We start from the raw sequence: 19,811 nt of genomic DNA on the forward strand, positions 1-19,811 counted from the left end.
CCTCCGCAGTGGCTGGGGTTATAGACGTGAGCCTTGGCACGTTTTTATAGCCGTAGACAGTCTACCTGCTCCAGCCCCCACACACGCTCAAACACACACACCCTTTCACCAGCACCGAACCCCACACCCCACCTCCACACTGTTCCCTAGGATGACAGCCTCCCGGCAGGGGTCAACAGGGGTCAGGGGGAGACTCCGGCCTTAGGAGTTCTTGGGCTCACCTCCCTTTGGGGCTTCCCCCCTTTGGGGCTCCCCCTGCAGCTGGCCTCCACAGGCCTCTTCCCAGTCGGGAGGGAAGGCTGCATCTCTCTGGGCTCCTCGCCATGCCTCCATCCCACTCCCGGCCTGAGTAGACGGGGCCCAGCTGCCCCCCCCCACCCACAGAGGAGGGGGGTGCCCCCCGCAGGGTGCTTCCCCTCCTCCCCACGCAGACCCAGCCTGGGGACCACAGGCTTCCCCGCCCCCTCCCCTGCTGCCCCCCGCCCGGGGACCAGACACCCCCAATGCAGGGTTCCTTGGGCCAGATCCACTCTGTTCCTTCTGCAGGGTCCCCCAGCCCCCGGCCTCTGGGGGCTCACAGAGGTCCAGCCCCGCACCGCCTCCTTCCACCCTTTTCCCCGGCCTGGTCATACTGTGGTAGCTACATTCCTGGGCACACCTGTCTCTGCACACCAGATGTGCATGGACGCTGCCGGGCCGGTTCACATCATAGTATACGTACGGCACGCAGCCACAGGCGGCCCACTCACTCCTCTGCTCGCTCGCTTACTCGTTCATGAACAAATGAACTTACACAGCCAAATCAGTCTTAATAAGTGGACAGCTCCCAGTGAAGAAAAGGACTGGGAAATAGGAACTGGGGCCAAATGCAGTGGCGCACACTTATAATCCTGGCTACTGAAGAGGTAGACATCAGGAGGATCATGATCAAAGGCCATCCCAGCAGAAAGAGCTGGTGCTGACCCCTTTCTCAATAAAAAAAAAACCAGGACACAGTGGCTCACTGCTAGAACCCCAGCTACACAGGTTGCTGTAAGTAGGAGTTCTGTGGTCTCTGGAGATCTTACTTTTAAAAAGAAAATGACAAAAGCAAGAAGGGATTGGGTGTGGCTCAAGTGGTAGAACACCTGCCCGGCAAGTTGAAGAAGTCGAGTTCAAATCCCAAGACTGTAAAGAATCACCAATGGGAGCTGACCAGGAGGCAGAGACGCAGGTGGGAGGGGCGCACCAACTCCAGTGTGAGCCCCACCCCTCCGCACCACCCCCAGCTCCCCTGCAAGACCTGCTGTGGGACCTCCCCTGAGACCCACCCTCCTTGGGGATCCTCAGAACTTGCAGCAAGGAAGGAACCCATCTTGAGCGGCCAGCCTGCCCGGCCAGGCCTGGGTGCCCCCCAGCATGGCGCCCCGAGCCCACAACCAAGCCACAGCTGCCCCCCGCCAGCCCCTGCTATGCGCTGGGAGGCTGCCGGAGGCTGCGAAGCAGGTAACAGGATTTCAGGCCGGGCACGAGGCACTTAATATAAAGACTTTGCACACAAGTCCAGATTTGATTTAGCCAGTGAACTCAATTGCCGGCATTGCTCCACACTGCCATAGCAGAGTACAGTGACGCAGCTCCCGCCCCCAGCCTTGATTTGCAGCCATTGGGCCCAATCAGGGTCAAGCTCTCTAGCCTCCGATGCCCCGCCCTCTACCACGTCCTCCCCGCCCCCTCAGCCACTTCCCTCCCGACTCCTTCTTGCTTTCACGACTGTTGATCTGTTCATGCTCCCCTGCACCCCAACCCCAACTCCCCAAGGATGTGGCCTCCCCGGCACCCACACAGCCCACGTGGCTGGCTGCCCGAAGCTGGATTTGGGCTAGGACGGCAGGCTTGCCTCTGGAGGAGAAGACAGTTTGGAGTGTGTGCACCCCTGGACCATGGCCACCCCCTCGCTATGGGGGAGACATCCCAGGGCCACCCCGCCCCAGAGTGTCCAGCCCTGTACCCAGCCATGTCATTCCTGCCTGCGGACTCGGGAACGCCCCACCAGAAAGAGGTGCCCGGGGTGACCCCTGCCCTGACCCCTCAGAGCCACCCCTCCGTGTGCCAGCACAGCACTTGGGGTGGCTTCCCAGCCGGGAGTGTCCCCTAAAACTACAGAAGAGTCTTCACATAAGTGCGAGCGCTCTGCCTGCAAGAGGCAGACGGCCTCTGCACGGCAGTCCCTTTAAAGTGGGCGCCGTGGCTCACACCTGTCGTCCCAGCTGCTCCAGAGGCTGAGGTCTGAGGATCACCGTTGGAAGCCAGCCCCAGCAGGAAAGTCCGTAGACTTATCTCCAGTTAACCAGGACAAAACAAAACTGGAAACAGAGCTGTGGCTCAAGTGGCAGAGTACCAGCCTTGAGAACAAAGCTCAGGAACAGCACCCAGGCCCTACGTTCAAGCCCTAGGACCATCGCTAAAATAAAACAGTGTCTGCTCCTGGCGTTCCTCTCCAAGGTGTCACTCGGCTGCAGCCCCAGCGCCTCCCCGGTCCTCCCTGCGGACAGATGGCCGCTTGGTGGAGAGTTGGGTAGGCCGTGGAGCCGTTCCTGAGAACCCCAGGCTCCGAAAGGAGCTGCTCTGCCAGAGTGCCTGGCCAGCCCAGCCTTGCACCCCATTTTGGAGCGATGCTGCAAGTCCCAGTGGGGCTGGGCCTTTGGGGGACCCCCCTCCACCCCGCCTGGCCCCGCAGTGCCCCTCCTCCGCAGTGCCCCTCCTCTGCCCGGGCTCCCTGCAGCCTGGCCCTTCCCTCTGGGGATGGGGTGACGTCACCAGTCCCTGGCTGACCCACATTCCAGACCCCCCCCTCTGGGAGGAGGGGACGCCCAGCTCACGATTTTCGGGGCTTGACGGTGCCAGGCCTGCATCCAGATGGCGCCCGCGCTGCCGCTCCTGGGCACGCCGTGCCCTCCCCGCCGGGCAGCGTGTGGGGGTCTGGCACGGGCTGGTGTCATCTCCAAAGTCCTTGGTGTGGCTGTCAGCCCCCCAACTGGTCCTGCCACACTTCCTGAGGACGCAGCGTGTCTGCAGCGGGCCTGGCACCGGCTGGGGACAGCGGCCGTCTCCCGGGACTCATTAGGGACATGCCAAGTCTAGAAAAAGGAATATCTTAGACAAGCAGACGGCCCGCCGCCTGCGGCCTGTGCCTAGGCAGGGCCAGGGGAGGACGGGGCTTCCAGAAGGGGAGTGGGGTGCCCGGGCCAGGCCCCCCGGGGTCAGAGGTCAGGAGGAGGTGGGTCTGGGCCACGTGGTGGTTAGGAGGGGGGCGGGCCGCAGGGGCGGGCTCAGGTGTGAGTCCCAGGCAGACAGCACCGCGTCTCCTGGGCCCGGCCTGTGCTCACTCAGCATTCCTCATTTGTCTAGACTCATTCTGTACCATTCTGTACCACTGGGGCCGGGCCCAGCCCTTTCCACGACCCTTAGTTTTCAGTCTTGACTGCCCTCACCCCACCCCCACAGCTGCCCCCCTGCTTGCGGCTGGGAGCCCTGCTCAGCCGTGGTAAATGGGTTGAGATGGCCTCTCAATTTTTGTGTCCTAACTGGCCTGGAAAAGTGATCCTCCAGAGCTCTGCCTCCCAAGTAGCTAGGATTACACGTGTTTAATCCCAAGCAGCTATGATTACAGATGGAGGTCTCAGCTGGTGCTGGTGGCTCACGCTTGTCATCCTAGCTACTCAGGAGGCTGAGATCTGAGGATCGCTGTTCAAAGCCAGCCTGGGCAGGAAAGTCCATGAGACTCTTATCTCCAATAAACCACTCAGAAAACTGGAAGTGGTGTTGTGGCTCAAGTGGTAGAGCACTCACCTTGAGCTGAAGAGCTAAGGGACAGCGCCCAGGCCCAGAGTTCAAGCCCCATGACAGAGGGGGAGGGGGGGAAAGAAAGGAAGGAAAGAAAAGAAGGAAAGATGGAAGTCTCAAGGCTAGCCTTGGACTCCAGGGCTCAGATGTTTCTACTTCAGCCTCCCAACTAGCTGGAGCTACAGGTACACACCACCACACCCAGCCTGCAGCTAAGTGTGGTGGTCATAAAGACAGGAGGTGGATGGACAGCCCCTGCACACGGGGACCTGGAGGCCAGCCCGGCAGCTTCAGCAGCTGCAGGGGCAGGGTGTCAGCAAGGCTGGGGGAACTGGGCCGGGCCCTCCCCTCTCCCACCCTCCTTACCCTCCTTTCCCCCCTTCCTCTTCCTCCTCCCTCCCCTCGGAAGACATTGAGCGTCTCCCACGTGCCAGCATTAGGTGCAGGGGGGGAGGGGGGAAGGGTGGGCAGGGGAGACGCTGAGCGGCAAGGGTGGACTCTAGGATCTGGTTTCGGTCCCTTTTAGGACTGGAGACTGTCTGAGGCCCAGAGAAAGGATGGTTCAAGGCCACCTCCCCAGTCCTGAGCAGGGGCAGTCAGCGCTGTGTGTGGGTGTGTATGCACACGTGTGCGCACAGACACACACACACACACACACTCTGTCCCCAGTGAATCCTCCTGCTGCTGTCTGAAGTGTTAGGACCCCGGCATTCCGCAGGGAGGAGGGGGCAGGTCCGGGGGCGGGAGTGGCCGGGCACAGGCCAGGCCCCGAGGCTGGTGATGTCCCTTCAGGATTCAGTAATGCTTTCTGATGGATGAGCCCACGGCTGGCGGGGTCAGGCAGCCAGGCCCCGGTTTTCTGGTGAGCCTGGTGGTTCTCAAGGTCAAGTTTAGCGACCAGTGCCTTGAGAAAACCAATCCCATGGATGCAGGACTGGGGGGGGGACTCAGAACTGAGCCACCCGGACCCTGAGTCTCCACGCAGGCCCGGACGCAGCCAGCCACCAGCATGGGGGGCACACAGGCGAGGGGACCCCTTCCTTCAGAGCTGCCTGGGGCTGAGGCCGGGCCTCTTGTTCCACGCTGAGACCCAGGCAGCCTCTCCCTCCACCTGTGACCCAGGGGCGCTCGGCCTTGTGGGTAGCCAGGGCTTTTGTTGATGGTACAGCCCCCTCCATCCCTGGGGAGCCAGTGAATTATTTATACATGCTTGCTTATTCATTGCATTTACTTCACACACACACACACACACAGCCTTCTGGCATGGGGGTGGGGCTGGGAATTGAGGAAGGCCTCGGTGTCTGGGGATTGGGGAAGGTTGTCCTTTCTGGAAGCTCCTGTCTGGCCAGCGATATACTGACTTGAGGTTTCTGTCCTGCTAGAGATGCTTCCTCCGGTGGGGTTTGCTGAGTGGTCTTGGGCAGCTTCCTTGACCTCTCTGTGCCTGGGAGGGGTAGGTTTTCAGTACTGTGAAGCGCTGGGGTCTTTGCACAGGGCAGCAGTCAGGTTTCCTGGTGAGCCTGGTGAGTCTCAGATTCAGCGTCAGAGCTCAGTGCGCCAGCACAGGAAGCTACACAGAGGTTTCCTCACTTGGTAGACGTGGCCCCGCGGATCTTCCCAGTACCTGAGTGGGCTGTGCCACTGCAGGTGGGGAAACTGAGGCCAAGGGAAGATCAGAGGCTGTGCTAAGGACACACAGTGAGTCAGTGTGTGCCAGGCCCGTGAGACAGATGGACAGGACCAGCACTGCCCGTGCTCAGGAAAGATAATCAGGATTAGCCCCCCCCCCCTGCAGCCGCGTGGGCGCACGCTGTGTGTTTGGCCTTTGTCCCCCAGCCCCGCCACCGGGCGCACCTCCCCCACCCACCTTCCAGGAGGCCTTGGGCTTAAGCAGGATTATGGCTCAGAGCCTCTGACAGGTCGCTAAGACCCGAGCAGCTGGTGGGGGCGGAGCCAGCTGCTGAAGCCCCACCCACAGGCCTGGGCACAGACCTGCCACCAGGAGGGCACCTGGTCTCTCCCTCTATGGACCTCAGGCAATCCTTCCAAGGACTCAGTTTCCCCATCTGATAGTGGCTCTACAGTCAGAGTGCTTGACTGGCAAGTGCGAGGCTCTGAGTTCAAATTCCAGTACAAAAAAAAGTGACATTTGCCTTTAGGAGCTTTAGGAGAGCCTCGCAGAGGAACTGGCATGTGCAAAGGTCCGGAGGCCAGAAAGGTCAGAGCACGTGCTAGGCAGAGGTCTGGAAAGAGAGAGCGCGCGCACACACACACACACACACACACACACACACACACACGAGTTGGGAAGCGTGAACCTGCTGTCGCCTGGGAGCGGCTTCCCGGCCCACGGTGGCTGTGCCCACCCAGCAGCTCAGCCCCTCCCTCTGTGAAGACCAGGGTGAGGCCAGGATTCCTCTCAAGGCCCCCTAGGAGGCGAGATAGGGGCGGGCCAGGCCAGATGGGGCCTGAGCAGAGCCAGGGCGGGGAGGGACATCTGGACGGGGTCAGGGCTGACTGGCCGCCTGGCCTGGGCGGGCTGCACCCCACCTCTGCTGGCCAGGCCAGGCCAGCGCCGACAGCCCCCTCCCAGTCACCGTGCTGCAATCTGCTGCTCGGACTCGCTGCTCCCCCAGCCCCATGATCTGTGAGCAGCCAAGGTCAGTGTGTGCGCCCCAAGCGCACGGCAAGCTTCTTGCTATGGGGCTGACAGCTAAAAATACTCCTTCCTTGGGCGGGCAGTGGGGTGCATCCCCGGCTTCGTACACCCGAGGTGTTCCTCTCCAGCTCCCTCAGCGGGGTGTTAAATAGAAATTCAGAAAGAAAAAATACCCTTCTGAGGTCAAATGCATTTAAAAACCAGCTTCTGTCAGATGTGTTTCTTCCCTGCAGGACTTATCAGAACCTTCAAAGGACAAATGTGCACTTACTGTGAATCTGGTTGTTGTGGAACAGGCTGGGTGGAGGCCATAAGTGTGGTGATTTGGAGAGCATCCTATGCTGGCAAAGGGGGGGCGGCATCCTCAGGAGGAGGAGCCGCAGTGCCAGCTCGTGCCTGTCCATCCCCCTCCGTGCCTTCCACAGCACACAGTAGGTCCACAGCACACAGTAGGTCCACAGCACACAGTAGGTCCACAGCACACAGTAGGTCCACAGCACACAGTAGGTCCACAGCACACTGTGGTAGAGGTGGTGCTGGGACACCAGACTTAGTCACCCTGGATGGCTGCACCCAGGATGACCTTGAGAGGTCTGCCTGGGAGGATCTGGAGGACCAGATGTGGGAGCACCAAACACCGGGGAAGACATGCTGTTACACACTCAGGAACATCCCCCTCCGTGTGGGAGCCAGGGTCTGGGATCCAGGCAAGCGCCCACACAGCCATGTCCTCAGCGCCCCAAAACCATCTTAGTGATGAAGGAAACCCTGAGGGACAATGCCACACCCCAGGTGTGCCTGGCGCCAAGACAGCACACCCACCTGAGGCCCCGCCCTGCCCCAAGCCCCCTCCCAGCCCCTTCCCACCCCAGGCCCCTCTACTCCAGCCCCCTCCCCACTCCAGGAACCCTCCCCGCCCCAGGCCTCTCCCCAATCTCTTCATTGGTCTAGCCTGGACTGGAAAGTCTGTGAGACTCTTAACCTCCAATTAGCTAGCAAAAAGCCAGAAGTGGAGCTATGGCTCAAGTGGTGGAGCACTAGCTAAGGGACAGTGCTCAAGCCCTGAATTCAAGCTCCAGTACACACACACACACACACACACACACACACACACATATTAGCCAGTACAAAAAAGCTGGCACCGGTGGCTCATGCTTGTGATCCTAGCTACTCAGAAGGCTGAGGATCACAGTTCAAAGCCAGTCGTGGCAGACAAATCTATAGGACTCATCTCTAAAATAACCAGCAAAAAGCCAGGCTGGAGGCATGGCTCAAGTGTGAGCAAAAAGGCTGAGAGTAGGCCCTGATTTCAAGTTCCAATATTGCTTCAACAAAAAGTCCCTGGCCAGGTGCAGGTGGCTCATGCTTATAAGCCTAGCTACTCAGGAGGCTGAGATCTGAGGATCACATTTCAAAGCGTCTGTGCAGGAAAGTCCCTGAGACTCTCATCTCCAATAAACCACTCAGAAAACTGGAAGTGGTGCTGTGGCTCAAGTGGTAGAGCACTAGCCATGAAGGGAAGGAGCTGAGGGACAGCGCCCAGGCCCAGTTCAAGTCCCATGACCAAAAATAAAAAGTCCCTCGTACTGGAACCATCTCTTCCTTCCCAGCACCCGTCACTAATTCTTCATTATCTCCCTGTTAGACCCTACCCCACCAGCTTCACAGATCATTTTACTCTGTCCCCAGCTCAGAACTTGCCACTCAACAGGCACCCTGTGCATGTTTTTTCCTTGCATAGTTTAATAAAAATACAATTCTTACAGAGCGCATCAGTGTGCAATTTGCTTTTTCCAAATATTGAAATCTTGGAAATCTTCCCACATCAGAATGCAGAGGGCTGGTCCCTCTGTGACTGGACTTGAGGATCTCCTCTCCCCCGGCCCAGGGCCTATGGCCCAGCCCTTCCATCCAATCTCCAAGCATGTCCAGACGTCAGATAACTCCATTCTGTGGAACGTTAAAGGACCAGGGTGTGTGCGCATGCACGTGTGTGTCTGTGTGTGTGCGCGCACGCGTGCACGTGCATGCATGCCGCTTCAGCTCCAGGCCTTGTGCCCTTGTTCAGCTTCCTTGCTCCACAGCTGGTGCTGTACTACTTGACCCATACCCTCCGGTCCTGCATTTGGCTCCATCATTGGGAGATGGAGTCTGGCAGACTACTGCCCAGGCTAGCTTCAAACTGTGATCCTCCTGGTCTCAGCCTCCTAATAGCTATGATTACCGGCATGACCACCGATGTCTGGCTAAAACGACGACCTTTAAGAGTCTTCACACACACTCCACGTGTTAGGTTAATGGCTTTGAGCCCAGGCCGGTTCCCGTGGCGGGGCTCAGGCTCCCGCCGAGGTGATCGGAGCCAAGGGGGGCGCGGGCCTGTAATCCGCGCACTCGGGGCACTCCGAGGGTCCAGGCGGGTAGCCGCCTGGGCAAGAAAGTCTGCAAAACCTGCGTCCAAGTCACCAGCCAAACGCAGTAGAGCCGTGGCTCAAGGGGAGGGGCCAGCCTTGAGCAGAAAGGCTACGAGACGGCGGTGGCCCCAAGACCGGCGCGCACACACGCACGTGCGCACGCAATGCACGTGCACGCACACGTATCACGCGCGTGCACGCATCCAAGCACCGCGTTTAGGATGAGGAGGTCCCAGGAGCCGTCGTGGGAGCGTGCAGGGTGGGCCGCAGGGAATCCTGGGCCTGCGGTGGGAGGACCCCTCGGCCGGCACCCCGCAGCCGGGGCAGTGGGGGCGGCCTGACGGGCCCCGGGCGTGTGGCTCTGTCCTGTGGGCTCGCCTGGGCCAGGGGCCGGGCGGGCTGCCCGGGAACCCGCTGACCTCCACCTCTGCATCTCCCCAGGTGCAAGTGCAACCTGCACGCCAACCTGTGCTCGGTGCGCGAGGGCAGCCTGCAGTGCGAGTGCGAGCACAACACCACCGGCCCGGACTGCGGCAAGTGCAAGAAGAACTTCCGCACGCGGGCCTGGCGCGCCGGCTCCTACCTGCCGCTGCCGCACGGCTCGCCCAACGCCTGTACGTACACACGCCCCGCCCCCAGCCTGTGCGTGCGCACGCCCCGCCCACAGCGCCTGTGCGCACACACGCCCCGCCCACAGCCTGTGCGTACACACGCCCCACCCCCAACCTGTGAATGCACACGCCCCGCCCCAGCCTGTGTGTAGACATGCCCTGCCCACAGCGCCTGTGCGTATACACGCCCCGCCCCTAAACCTGTACAGTACTTATGCCCCACCCACAGTGCCTGTGGGTGCACACGCCCCACCCACAGTGCCGGTGGATACACACGCCCCGCCCCCAGCCTGTGGGTACACACGCCCCGCCCCCAGCCTGTGGGTACACACGCCCCGCCCCCAGCCTTGCGTACACATGCCCCGCCCCCAGCCTGTGCGTACACACGCCCCGCCCCCAACCTGTGGGTACACACGCCCCGCCCCAGCCTGTGTGTAGACATGCCCCGCCCACAGCGCCTGTACACTACACTCACGTCCCACCCACAGTGCCTGTGCGTACACACGCCCCGCCCACAGCGCCTGTGCATGCACACGCCCCGCCCTCCAGAGCCCAAGAGGTGGGGGTTGTGCAGACACATGCAACACATGGGCATACACTTGCACGCACGCCCATGCCTGTATATACAAAGCGCGCGCACACCAGCGGGCACGCATGGGCACGTGCATACATACTGGGCACGCGCGCGCACACATCTGTCAGACGTCGCTGCAGTCCCCTGCGCTCCGCAGAGCTCCGAGCTGCAGGGATTCGGCTGTGGGGAGGCCACAGCGTGACTCGGGTGCCGCGTGCAGCCCGTTCCCCTCCCCGGCCCTCAGCCTGCCTCCGGGAACTGGGCTGTGACCCCGTTTTTCAGAGGCGCTGCCCTGAGCCCCTGGCGCCTGCTGTCAGCCCAGCCCGGGGCCCTGCGGGGGAGCCCACGTGGCTCTGCACCGTGAACACCGTCGGCCCCGGGGTGCTCTCACACCTGTCTGTGGCTTGAGGCTGCGCCGGCATGACCTGTGCTTAGTCCTCCAGCTTCAGCTCCCAGCCAGACCAGCACCTTCCCGGTGCCAGGCCAGCGCTGGGGGTCAAGGCCACATCCTGGGCCCAGAGCCACAGGCCGAGCCGCGCAGCCGCCGCGCTGCCCGGCCCCGGCCCGTCCGGGCCGCCCTCGCCCGTGACAGATCCGCGTGGCTTTACGCTGGCCGGGGCTGCGGCGCGAGGCCACGCCGGGAGCCACAGGAGACAGCACCCCACATTGCGGAGGCGCCCCCGCCACGGTCTCCGCTCACAGCTGTCTAGCCTGGCCTCCGCCCTCCCTGACCACCACGGAGGCCCCAGGGGGCTTCACCTCACCTGTCCCGCCAGCCTCTGCCCTGGGCCTGCCCTCCCTGGGTGTCGGGGAGCAGAGCCCCCGGCTCATCAGCCACACACACACACACACACACACACACACACACGTGTACGAGGCCCCTGTGAGGTCACCCCCACCCCAGGTCCCCGTGTCCGCACCCCTGGGTGTGCTGGGGCTCTCAGGATGGGATCCTCCCACTGGGGAGTCCCCATGATGCCCTCGGGGCCCAGCTGCTCGGCCCCACCCTGGGGGACCCCCATACCACACAGGCTGCCCAGATGTGGGTGTAGCAAGGAGCGCCAGGCAGCTCGTCCTCCCCAGCCAACCAGACCGGCCACAGCCCTTGCCACGCAGGAGAGGCCCGGGGACCACGCACCCCACGGCTGCTGCCTCGGGTCCTTTGTCAGGACTTCCACACAGGCCGCTGCCGGCTCCCACGGGCAGCGCTCACCCCTGGGCCTCCTTCATTCCCGGGGCACAGACAGAAAACCAGGGCCCGAGGCCCGCCCGTCCACGCCTGGGCCCATCCCGCGTGGGTTCCCAGACCACAGCGCTGGGGCCACGGCGGCCCAGTGTGGCTGGTGCAGGAAGCCTCGGCTCAGCAGCTGCTGGCGTGGTTGTCTTCCCCTTCCTCGAGGGGAGCCGCTCCCTGACCTGCCCAGAGGCCCCGAATTCTGAGATCCCATCAGAAGGGCTGCTTAGCAGTTCCCAGCCTCAGTTTCCCCATCTGGTCAGTGGGCTACTAGGGATCCTGCCTTTCAGAGGTGGTGAGCGTGGGGGGAGGGGGAGCAGCAGGTGCTCAGGCCCTCCCCCCATCCCCTTCCCCAGGGCCCCTCAGCACCCGCCCTGCCCCCTCCACCGGGCTGGGGCCTCCTCCTCAGCTCTGTGACCCTCTTGTCTCCCCGCAGGCGCTGCTGTGGGCTCGGCCTTCGGCAGTAAGTACAGGGCCACGCGGGCACGGGGCGCTGCATGTTCTGGAAATGGAGAGAAGGGGCCGGATGTCCCTCTGAGCCGCAGCCCCCTCAGACACCCCCTCTGCGCTCCCTCCCAGCCCTCCTCTGTGTGGTGACACCCCTCCATCCTCAGGAGCTTCCTGGGTCCTGCTTTGGAAAGTGGGCGTGGCCTCAATGGGGGGAGGAGTTGCCCTTTGACCCCCTGGGTAGACAGCATCCCCTCCCTCCCTGGGCAGGAGCAGCCCAGGCCCGGTCCTGTGCTCTGGCTGTCCAGGTCAGCTCAGCTCTCAGGACAGGGTGTCCACCCTGCCCCTCCCACACCAGCAGGCAGAGAAGGTGCTAGAAGGAAGCTGGGCCGGCAGGGCCCTGGCTTGTGACGCTGGTCAGTCTCAGAGCTTCCTCCATCACTCTTGCTTTTCTCTTGCCAGGCATCGGCAAGGCCCAGAAGGAGCCTGCGCCCCAAACCCCCGCGGTCACTGAGGCCCCGGGCAGGGGTTCCACCCCTCCCACCCCTCCCACGTCCACTTCCCCGGCCCCCCCAGTCCCCCTCAGCCCCCAGCCCACAGGTAGGTACCAGAGCCCCGCCAGGGAGCCCCGTGGCCCCTCCCTTGGTGCCTCTAGCTGGAGTCCTGGCCTTCCTCAGGCCTGGGGACCCTAGGTGCTTGCTTCTTAGCGTAGAAAATGCTAGAACCCTAGAGGCACAAGATCCCAGGCAGAGGGGGCCTCCTGACCTCCCCGGCCAACCTGCCACCCAGCCCCAGCCAGAAGATCCAGTAAGCATCGTCAGTTCAAGACGTCCGATCCATGGCCCTCCGCCCCAGGGGGCGCTTGCTGTGACAGCAAGGCCACCCTCGCTCCACCGAAGACGGGGCCCTGTCTCCCCACGTGCACCTGCCTCCCTGGTTCATCCAAGTAGCCTGGGCCCAGCCCATGAGCAGCTCCTACTGACGCTTAGCTACAGGAGCCTCGAGTCAAAGGGGCCCCCAACTCCTGTGTAGCTGCTGAAGCCCCTTTATTTTTGTGTTTTTTGTTTTGTTTTGTTTTGTTTTTTGGTGCTGGTTCTTGGGCTTGGACTCAGGACCTGGGCACTGTCTCTGAGCTTGTGTGCTCAAGGCTAGTGCTCCACCACTTGAACCACAGGCTCCTATTCTGGCTTTTTGGGTGGTTAATTGGAGATAAGTTTCCCAGACTTTCCTGCCCCAGCTGGCTTCAAACTATGATCCTCAGACCCTAGCCTCTGAGTAGCTGGGATTACAGGGGTGAGCCACCGTGCTGGGCTAGAAGTGCATTCTTCATGATGATGGTGCCGGGTGGTGGGAGCCGGCTCTGGCTAAGCGCTGTCAGAGCCCTCACACTCAGCTCTGTGAGATGCAGGTTAAAATTTCCTTTCCCCACAGGAAAGGTGCTGAGGCCCGGGCAGAAGTGGCTGGATTTATATAGTGTGCGGATTATACCTCCACAAAGCTATGTTTTGGAGAGGAAAAAAAATAGAGGAAAGAAAAGAGAGCAGCAGCAGCCGCCCACGGTCCCAGGTTGATGGGGACGCGTGAACGGGGCTGGAACAGGGCTGTGTCACTCCAGCCGCCACTTAGTGCCCCAACCCATAGTCCCCACCTTTACATCAGGCCCACAGAAGCCCCAGAGGGGCAGACAGGGCCTGATACGGTCAGAACAGTCCTGAATCCCCCCAACCAGGCCCCTTCCAACAGGTGCTTTGACCTCTTTGGCCAGAGTCCAGCAGGGCCCTGATCTCCTGGTCCAGATGTTTCTCCTCTCTGCCAATGTCAAGCTGTCTGGCAGGCAGCAGCTGGGGGGGAGGACATGCGCACTGCGGTGGGGTCAGCCAGGCTGCAAAGCAAGATGCCCTCAGGGCTGCTCCTACCCCAGCGCTAATTAAACCCTTGCCAATTAGGCCCTGCCGCCTCCTCTCCCCACTGAACACCACATTAATGTCAATCTGAAGTCCAAAGGCTCCTGACTCCCTGCTGAGAAGACTCCGACACTTTTTAGCTGGGAGATTTTCTTTTTTCTTTCCCCATCAACTCTCTGGTAATCCCTTTGAGAAGTGGGAGCACTCAGCCCTCTCCCAGCCCCTCCAGCTCTGTCCTTTGAATCTCAACACGGCACCAAGCCTGCCTTTGCCAGCCCCGCCCCTCCTCCTCCTCCTCCTCCTCCTCCTCCTCCTCCTCCCTCTTCATCTTCTTCTCCTTCTTCCTCTTCTCCTTCCTCTTCTTCTTCTTTTAAAATGCAGTATCGGGGCTCAAACTCAGGGTCTAGGCACTGTCCCTGACTTTTTGACACTCAAAGCTAACACTACCACTTAAGCTACAGCTCCACTTCCAGCTTTGGGGCAGTTCATTGGAGATAAGAGCCTCACAGACTTTCCTGCCCAAGCAGGCTTCAAATTGTGATCTTCAGATCTCAGCCTCCTGAGTAGCTGACAGACATGAGCCGCCGTCCCCAGCAGCCCTGTGCTCCTTATGCTCAGTCAGTCTGAAGAAAAGCAAATGTAAGGCAGTGTCTCGGAGGGACTGGCTGGCTGCCACTGGTGTCCCGATGAGAATGAGCTCAAACCAGGCATCCAAAGGAAGGCGGTGGCCAGGGGGGACCTCTGGTGCCCAGATGGGCTGGACAGGTGGCCTTCTGACACATCTACTATGTTGACCACCTGTAGCATCGCTCAGCAACTCAGCACAGGGAGGTCTGAGCCCAGACGCAGGTCCAACTCTGCCCTTCGGCAGAGACTCAAGAAAGGGCTGTCGGAAGCCCACAGCCCGGCCCCCTCTGGCCTGCCTTTCAGCACCTGTGTCCTCCACGCCTGCAGTAGTGTAGATGCTGCCTCTGTAATGGGTCGAGACCCAGATCTCTTGGCCAGTGTAGATGGCTTTCTCTTTCTTTAGTGCTGCTGCTCATATGGGGGTGATGGGGTTTGTGGGCGTCACCCCTCACATGACTTGGCTTCTTCTCTTCTTCCTCCCAAGAGTGGACCAAGCCATCCATGGCTGCCCCCTTTGGGGAGAGCCCCCGCTGGCCCTTGGTGTCCTCCCGGGCAGAAGGTATGGGGACAGGACCTAGCACAGACCCAAGGCCCCAGAACGCTGCAGTGGAGGCCACAGGTGGACATAGGCGGGGACCCGGGTGGGAGGGGAACCGCAAGAATGAAATGAGGGTAGGGAGGATTGGAGTGAGATGGGCACACAGGGAACAGACAGGAAGGTAGGCTGTCCCTGCCCAACCCCATTCCACACCTCAAGTTCCAGCACCTCAAGTTCCTCCCCAGCTCCGGCTCTGAGCCGTGAGCAAGGCTTGGAGCGCCCTCTGCTGGCCAGTGTGGCACAGTGAGGGAGAGGCCCAAGCATGGCCGTGCTGTAGCTGTGAGGGTCCAGACACCCCACTTCCGCCTGACACCCAAGAGTCACAATCCTGGACAGTCAAGGACTCAGCCGGAGCAGAGGAGGAAGATGGCTTCAGACAGCAAGGGAGAAGCAAGTCTCTAGTGCCAGGTTTAGAGTCTGGATTTGAAGCCAGGGGGCACCTTAGCGCTCTGAGCCCCAGCAGGTGTCTTACACCGTGTGAGGAGGAGGCAGGGCTGAGTGAGGGTGCAGCTCCCACCGCAGGGCTGTGTTCTGGCTCTGGAGCGGCCACCCAGCCTCAGCTCTGAGCAGACGGGCCCCAGCTGGCCCAGCGCATGCAGGAGACGTCTTCTCCAGCTTTTCCCCTTGGTCCAGGCAGTTCGCCCTGAGTAGCTGAGCTATGGGTTTGAAAAGTCTGTTTCTCATCTCTCCAAGCTGTGGGCACTGTTACTGTGGCCCCTGCCCAGGGCTCCAGACTTTTCCAGCTCAAGCCCAAATCTCCTGAAGTGATGCCCATTGAAGAATTCCAAGGTAAGGAAGGCCCCGGGTGGGGGCGGCTCTCCCAACATGGCCCCTCACTTTCACTGGAGAAGACCCATGCAGGACAGAGGCCGGTGCCAGTTTGGGAAACCCTCGTGGAGTAGCTGGGTCAAGGTGAAACCGAGCCTCCCTTCCCTCTGGCCTTCCGGCCCCAAGGGAGCTGGGAGCAGGTATGAGTCAGAAGGCAACTTGGGCCGGGTGGCAGGCAGTGTGGCTGCCAGAAATAGCCTGTCCCAGCCCCCCTGGGAGGTGCAGCCCAGGGCTCCTCTTGGTTGGCCCAGAATCTGGGACACTCAGTCACCGATGCCCTTTGTGACTCTTAGTGGACGCCTCGCCGCCTCCCTGCGTCTGGAGGGCTGAGAGGAGGGCCAGGTCCCGGAGGCCCAGCCACAGCCCATGGAAATGTCTCCAGGGTCTCAAGACCCGACCCCTGAGGTGTGGTCAGCACCCGCCTCCTGGGAGAGATGCAAGGTGGTGTGGGCTTGTGCAGGCCAGCGTCCCTTTTTCCTGGCCTTCCTGCTCAGTGGTGTGGGAGACTGAGTCCCTCAGGAGGAACCCCCAAAGTGACCCCCTCACTGTGGTGCTTCATAAGCCCCAGAATCCTTGCCCCAAGTGGTCGTGGGACCTGCAGAGCCACTGGGAGGGTTTGCCCAAGGATGAGGTATAGGGCGGCACGCGGGAGGGCAGCGTGGCAGAAGGGCTCTTCCTGCCATGGGGCTGTGGCAGCCACGAGAGCAGGGCCAGGGCTGGGGAACATCGAGTGTCAGAGTCTGCAAAACCTGGCACCCTGGTGGCAAGCGGAGGCGTGGAAGGCTCAGAAGGGCACGGTTGAGCACGCCTGTGATCCTGGCTGCCAAGGACTGGAAATGCTGGGCGCTGGTGGCTCCCATCTCCAATCCTAGCTACTCAGGAGGCTGAGCTGAGGATTGCCAACCAAGCAAACAAATCTTATCTTCAATTAACCAGCAAAACAAACAAACAAAAAAGGCCAGGAGTGGAAGTTTGGCTCAAGTGGTAGGGCACCAGCCTGGAGTGAAAAAGCTAAGTAGGAGCTTGAGGCTTGAAGTTCAAACCCCAGAACCTAGGACTGGGGACCTAAGTGAGCGGTAGAGATCTCGCCTAGCACGTTTGGAACCAGGATTCAGAACTAAAAGAAGGAAAGAAAGAAAAAAGGGGTCTGCAAGGGCAGGACGGCCATTTCCTTCCTCCAACACTTCCAAAGCAGCATGGGAGGAAGCTCCTGGCCCCCCATCATTCCCAACACGCATGCATGCCTTTCCATCCACGGAGCCCCGCTCTGTGTGTGTGTGTGTGTGTGTGTGTGTGTGTGTGTGTGTGTGTGTGTGTGTGTGTGTGTGTGTGTGTGTGTGTGTGTGTGTGTGTGTGTGTGTGTGTGTGTGTGTGTGTGTGTGTGTGTGTGTGTGTGTGTGTGGACACTGTCTGAGGGCACAGTCTAGCAGCATGACCCCAGTCTCCTTGCATGACCCACCTAATCATCCTGGCCATGGGCTCCGAGGTTCCCCAGTGTCCAAGGCGTAGGGACCTTCCAGGTCCCCTCCCTGCATGCCCTGCGGTGAGGCCTTCCTCTCGCCCTGCCTCCGTTTCCCACAATGCTCACTGAGCCCCAGTGTTTCTCTTCCCGGCTGGCTGGACCAGACTGCGAGTGTTACGGCCACTCCAACCGCTGCAGCTACATTGATTTCCTGAACGTGGTGACCTGCGTGAGCTGCAAGCACAACACGCGTGGCCAGCACTGCCAGCACTGCCGTCTGGGCTACTACCGCAACGGCTCGGCGGAGCTGGACGACGAGAACGTGTGCATCGGTGAGCGCGGCCGGGCCCTGGGGAGGGCGGGCGGGAGCGCAGGCTTGCTTCGCTGTGTGCTGTGTGCGTTCGCGCAGGCCCTGCCCCTCTCTGGGCTCCCGCGGCAAAACCCGGAGCTGGATGAGGGGACAGGGCTTTTGCCCCTGTTGGTGGCCGAAGCTGCCCTCCAGGGCCTCACACACCCAGGGAGGCCGTGCAGGCCTCGGCCAGGGCCAGGGTACGGACTCCAAGCCAACTCCACAGCCCGCCATCCACACCAGTGTTCTGGAAGGGTCTCCAGGGCCGCCCTGCCCCCACGCCGCCCATCTCCGGGCCGCGCCCGCACGGCGGGGCGGCAGCCCGCGAAGCCGGGCCGGGTCAGCCCCCAGGCCTGCGGTGACGCCCTCGGCTGCCGAGGCCGGGCGCCGCCGGCCCTGGGTCCGAGTGGGCGCCCCTCTCCCTGCCGCCCGGCCGCCGGGGCACAGTGGGCTGGGGGGGGGGCTGCTCGAGGAGGGGCGCCCCCAGCGCAGGAAAGACCCAGGCCCGCCCGCCGCACCGCGCGCAGGGGCCCCGCTGACCGCCTCGCCGGCCCGTGTGCCCCCCAGAGTGCAACTGCAACCAGATCGGCTCTGTGCACGACCGGTGCAACGAGACCGGCTTCTGCGAGTGCCGCGAGGGAGCGGCGGGGCCCAAGTGCGACGACTGCCTGCCCACGCACTACTGGCGGCAAGGCTGCTACCGTGAGTGACGCGGGGCGGGGCCTGGCGCCGTGGGGCGGGGCCGGGCGCTGTGGGCGGGGCCTCGGGGGCCGGGCGCTGTGGGCGGGGCCTCGGGGGCCGGGCGCTGTGGGCGGGGCCTCGGGCGCGGGGCGGGGCCTGGCGCCGTGGGGCGGGGCCTCGGGGGGCCGGGCGCTGTGGGCGGGGCCGGGGGCGGGCGCTGTGGGCGGGGCCTCGGCGGGCACCGCCCCGGAGGCCGGGCTTCGGGCTGGCGCGGGAGGAGGCAGCCGAGATCCGCTGAGCCCCGCGGGCGGAGTGGTGACGGTGCCCCGCGGGGCGGGAGCGGAGCTGGAGGCTCGGGGGTCGCGCGGCCGCCGTCGCCGTCCGGGCCCCGGCCTCCAACCGCCCCCCTCCGCCCCGCAGCCAACGTGTGCGACGACGACCAGCTGCTGTGCCAGAACGGCGGCACCTGCCTGCAGAACCAGCGCTGCGCCTGTCCGCGCGGCTTCGCCGGCGCCCGCTGCGAGCAGCCCCGCTGCGACCTCGCCGACGGCGGCCCGGACTGCGGCCGCGCGCCCGGGGCCGCGCCCAGCCCCGCCACGCTGCTCGGCTGCCTGCTGCTGCTGGGGCTGGCCGCGCGCCCGGGCTGCTGAGCCCCGCGGCCGGGCCCGGGCCCGACGGCGGCAGGGGCGGCCCCGCTGCTCCCAGGTGCTACCGGCGGCCCCGGCGCCGCCGCGACCCGGAGCCCGGCGCCCGCTCTCCTCCTCCGCCCTCCTCTCGTCCCTCTCGTTCTCCGCGGGGCGAGCCGGGACCGGGAGGGGCGCGGCCCCCGCCGCCGGCCCCATTCTTTTCTAGTCTGGATTGGTCCTTCGCCGCCCGCGGGCGCCCCGTCGGGGGAGCGGGGTCGGGCGCCCCGTCGGGGGAGCGGGGCCGGGCGCCCCGTCGGGGCCGGGAGCGGGGTCGGCGCCGGCACGGCCAGGCGGGTTTTGTAGAGAACTGTTTTGGCCCGGCCGGCCCGCCCCGGGTGCGGGGGACGCGGGCGCGGTCCCCGCGGGGCCGGGAGGAGGAGGGGCCCAGTAAACCGTGCTCACTGCTGCCTCTCCCGCCTCTGCTTCCTTTCCGTGTCGCGGGGGTGCGGGGTGGGGTGGGGCTCCACGAAGAACCCAGAACGCAGCCGCCGCCACCCGGCCTCCCGCGCCGCGCGGGGGAGCGGGCGCCCGGTGCAGGGCTGCCCCGCCGTCCTGGGGCCCGAGTTCAAGTCCCAGGGCCGCCCAGACAAGGGTAGGAGGTGCTCGCGTCCCTGCTGGGGTTCGCGCGCCCGGCCGCTCCTGTTCGCGGTAGGCACCCCTCAGACTGTGGGGTGAAGTCCTACCCCCACCCCCAATAAAAGCAAATCCACTGTCCTGACGTTTGCTTCCGAAGCCAGAAGGAACTGATCTGGAGAATTCTCAGCGGCTGAATCGCACGCCCTGCTTTGCTGTCTGTCCCCTGACCGTCCAAACCGGTGTCACCCCCGCGGCCCGGGCCTGCCAGCCGCGCCCTGGCCCCGCCCGGGGCCCCACCCCGCTGCCCTCTCCTAAGACCCGGAGGGCCCGGGCCCAGGG

At 63.0% G+C, this 19,811-nt stretch overlaps 1 protein-coding gene across 9 annotated transcripts in view; it reads left to right on the forward strand.

Annotated features, from left to right (window-relative positions):
* The window catches only part of Ntng2 (netrin G2), a 50,088-nt gene extending 30,785 nt beyond the window's left edge, over positions 1-19,303 (forward strand). For 3 of the 9 annotated variants that reach the window (XM_070014891.1, XM_070014892.1, XM_070014893.1), the window contains exons 4-11: positions 9,337-9,509; positions 11,751-11,777; positions 12,224-12,361; positions 14,777-14,911; positions 15,584-15,679; positions 17,345-17,512; positions 18,097-18,231; positions 18,631-19,303. In XM_070014891.1, the coding sequence (XP_069870992.1) occupies positions 9,337-9,509; positions 11,751-11,777; positions 12,224-12,361; positions 14,777-14,911; positions 15,584-15,679; positions 17,345-17,512; positions 18,097-18,231; positions 18,631-18,860 (1,102 nt within the window). In that variant the 3' untranslated portion in view covers positions 18,861-19,303. The remainder of the gene's footprint in view (positions 1-9,336; positions 9,510-11,750; positions 11,778-12,223; positions 12,362-14,776; positions 14,912-15,583; positions 15,680-17,344; positions 17,513-18,096; positions 18,232-18,630) is intronic. The other 6 variants (XM_070014894.1, XM_070014896.1, XM_070014897.1 and 3 more) reach the window with 6 other exon arrangements.
* Positions 19,304-19,811: the final 508 nt, after the last annotated feature.

The sequence above is a fragment of the Dipodomys merriami genome, unplaced genomic scaffold (assembly GCF_024711535.1).
Source record: "Dipodomys merriami isolate MVZ:Mamm:240054 unplaced genomic scaffold, mDipMer1.0.p SCAF_11, whole genome shotgun sequence".
NCBI lineage: Eukaryota > Metazoa > Chordata > Mammalia > Rodentia > Heteromyidae > Dipodomys > Dipodomys merriami.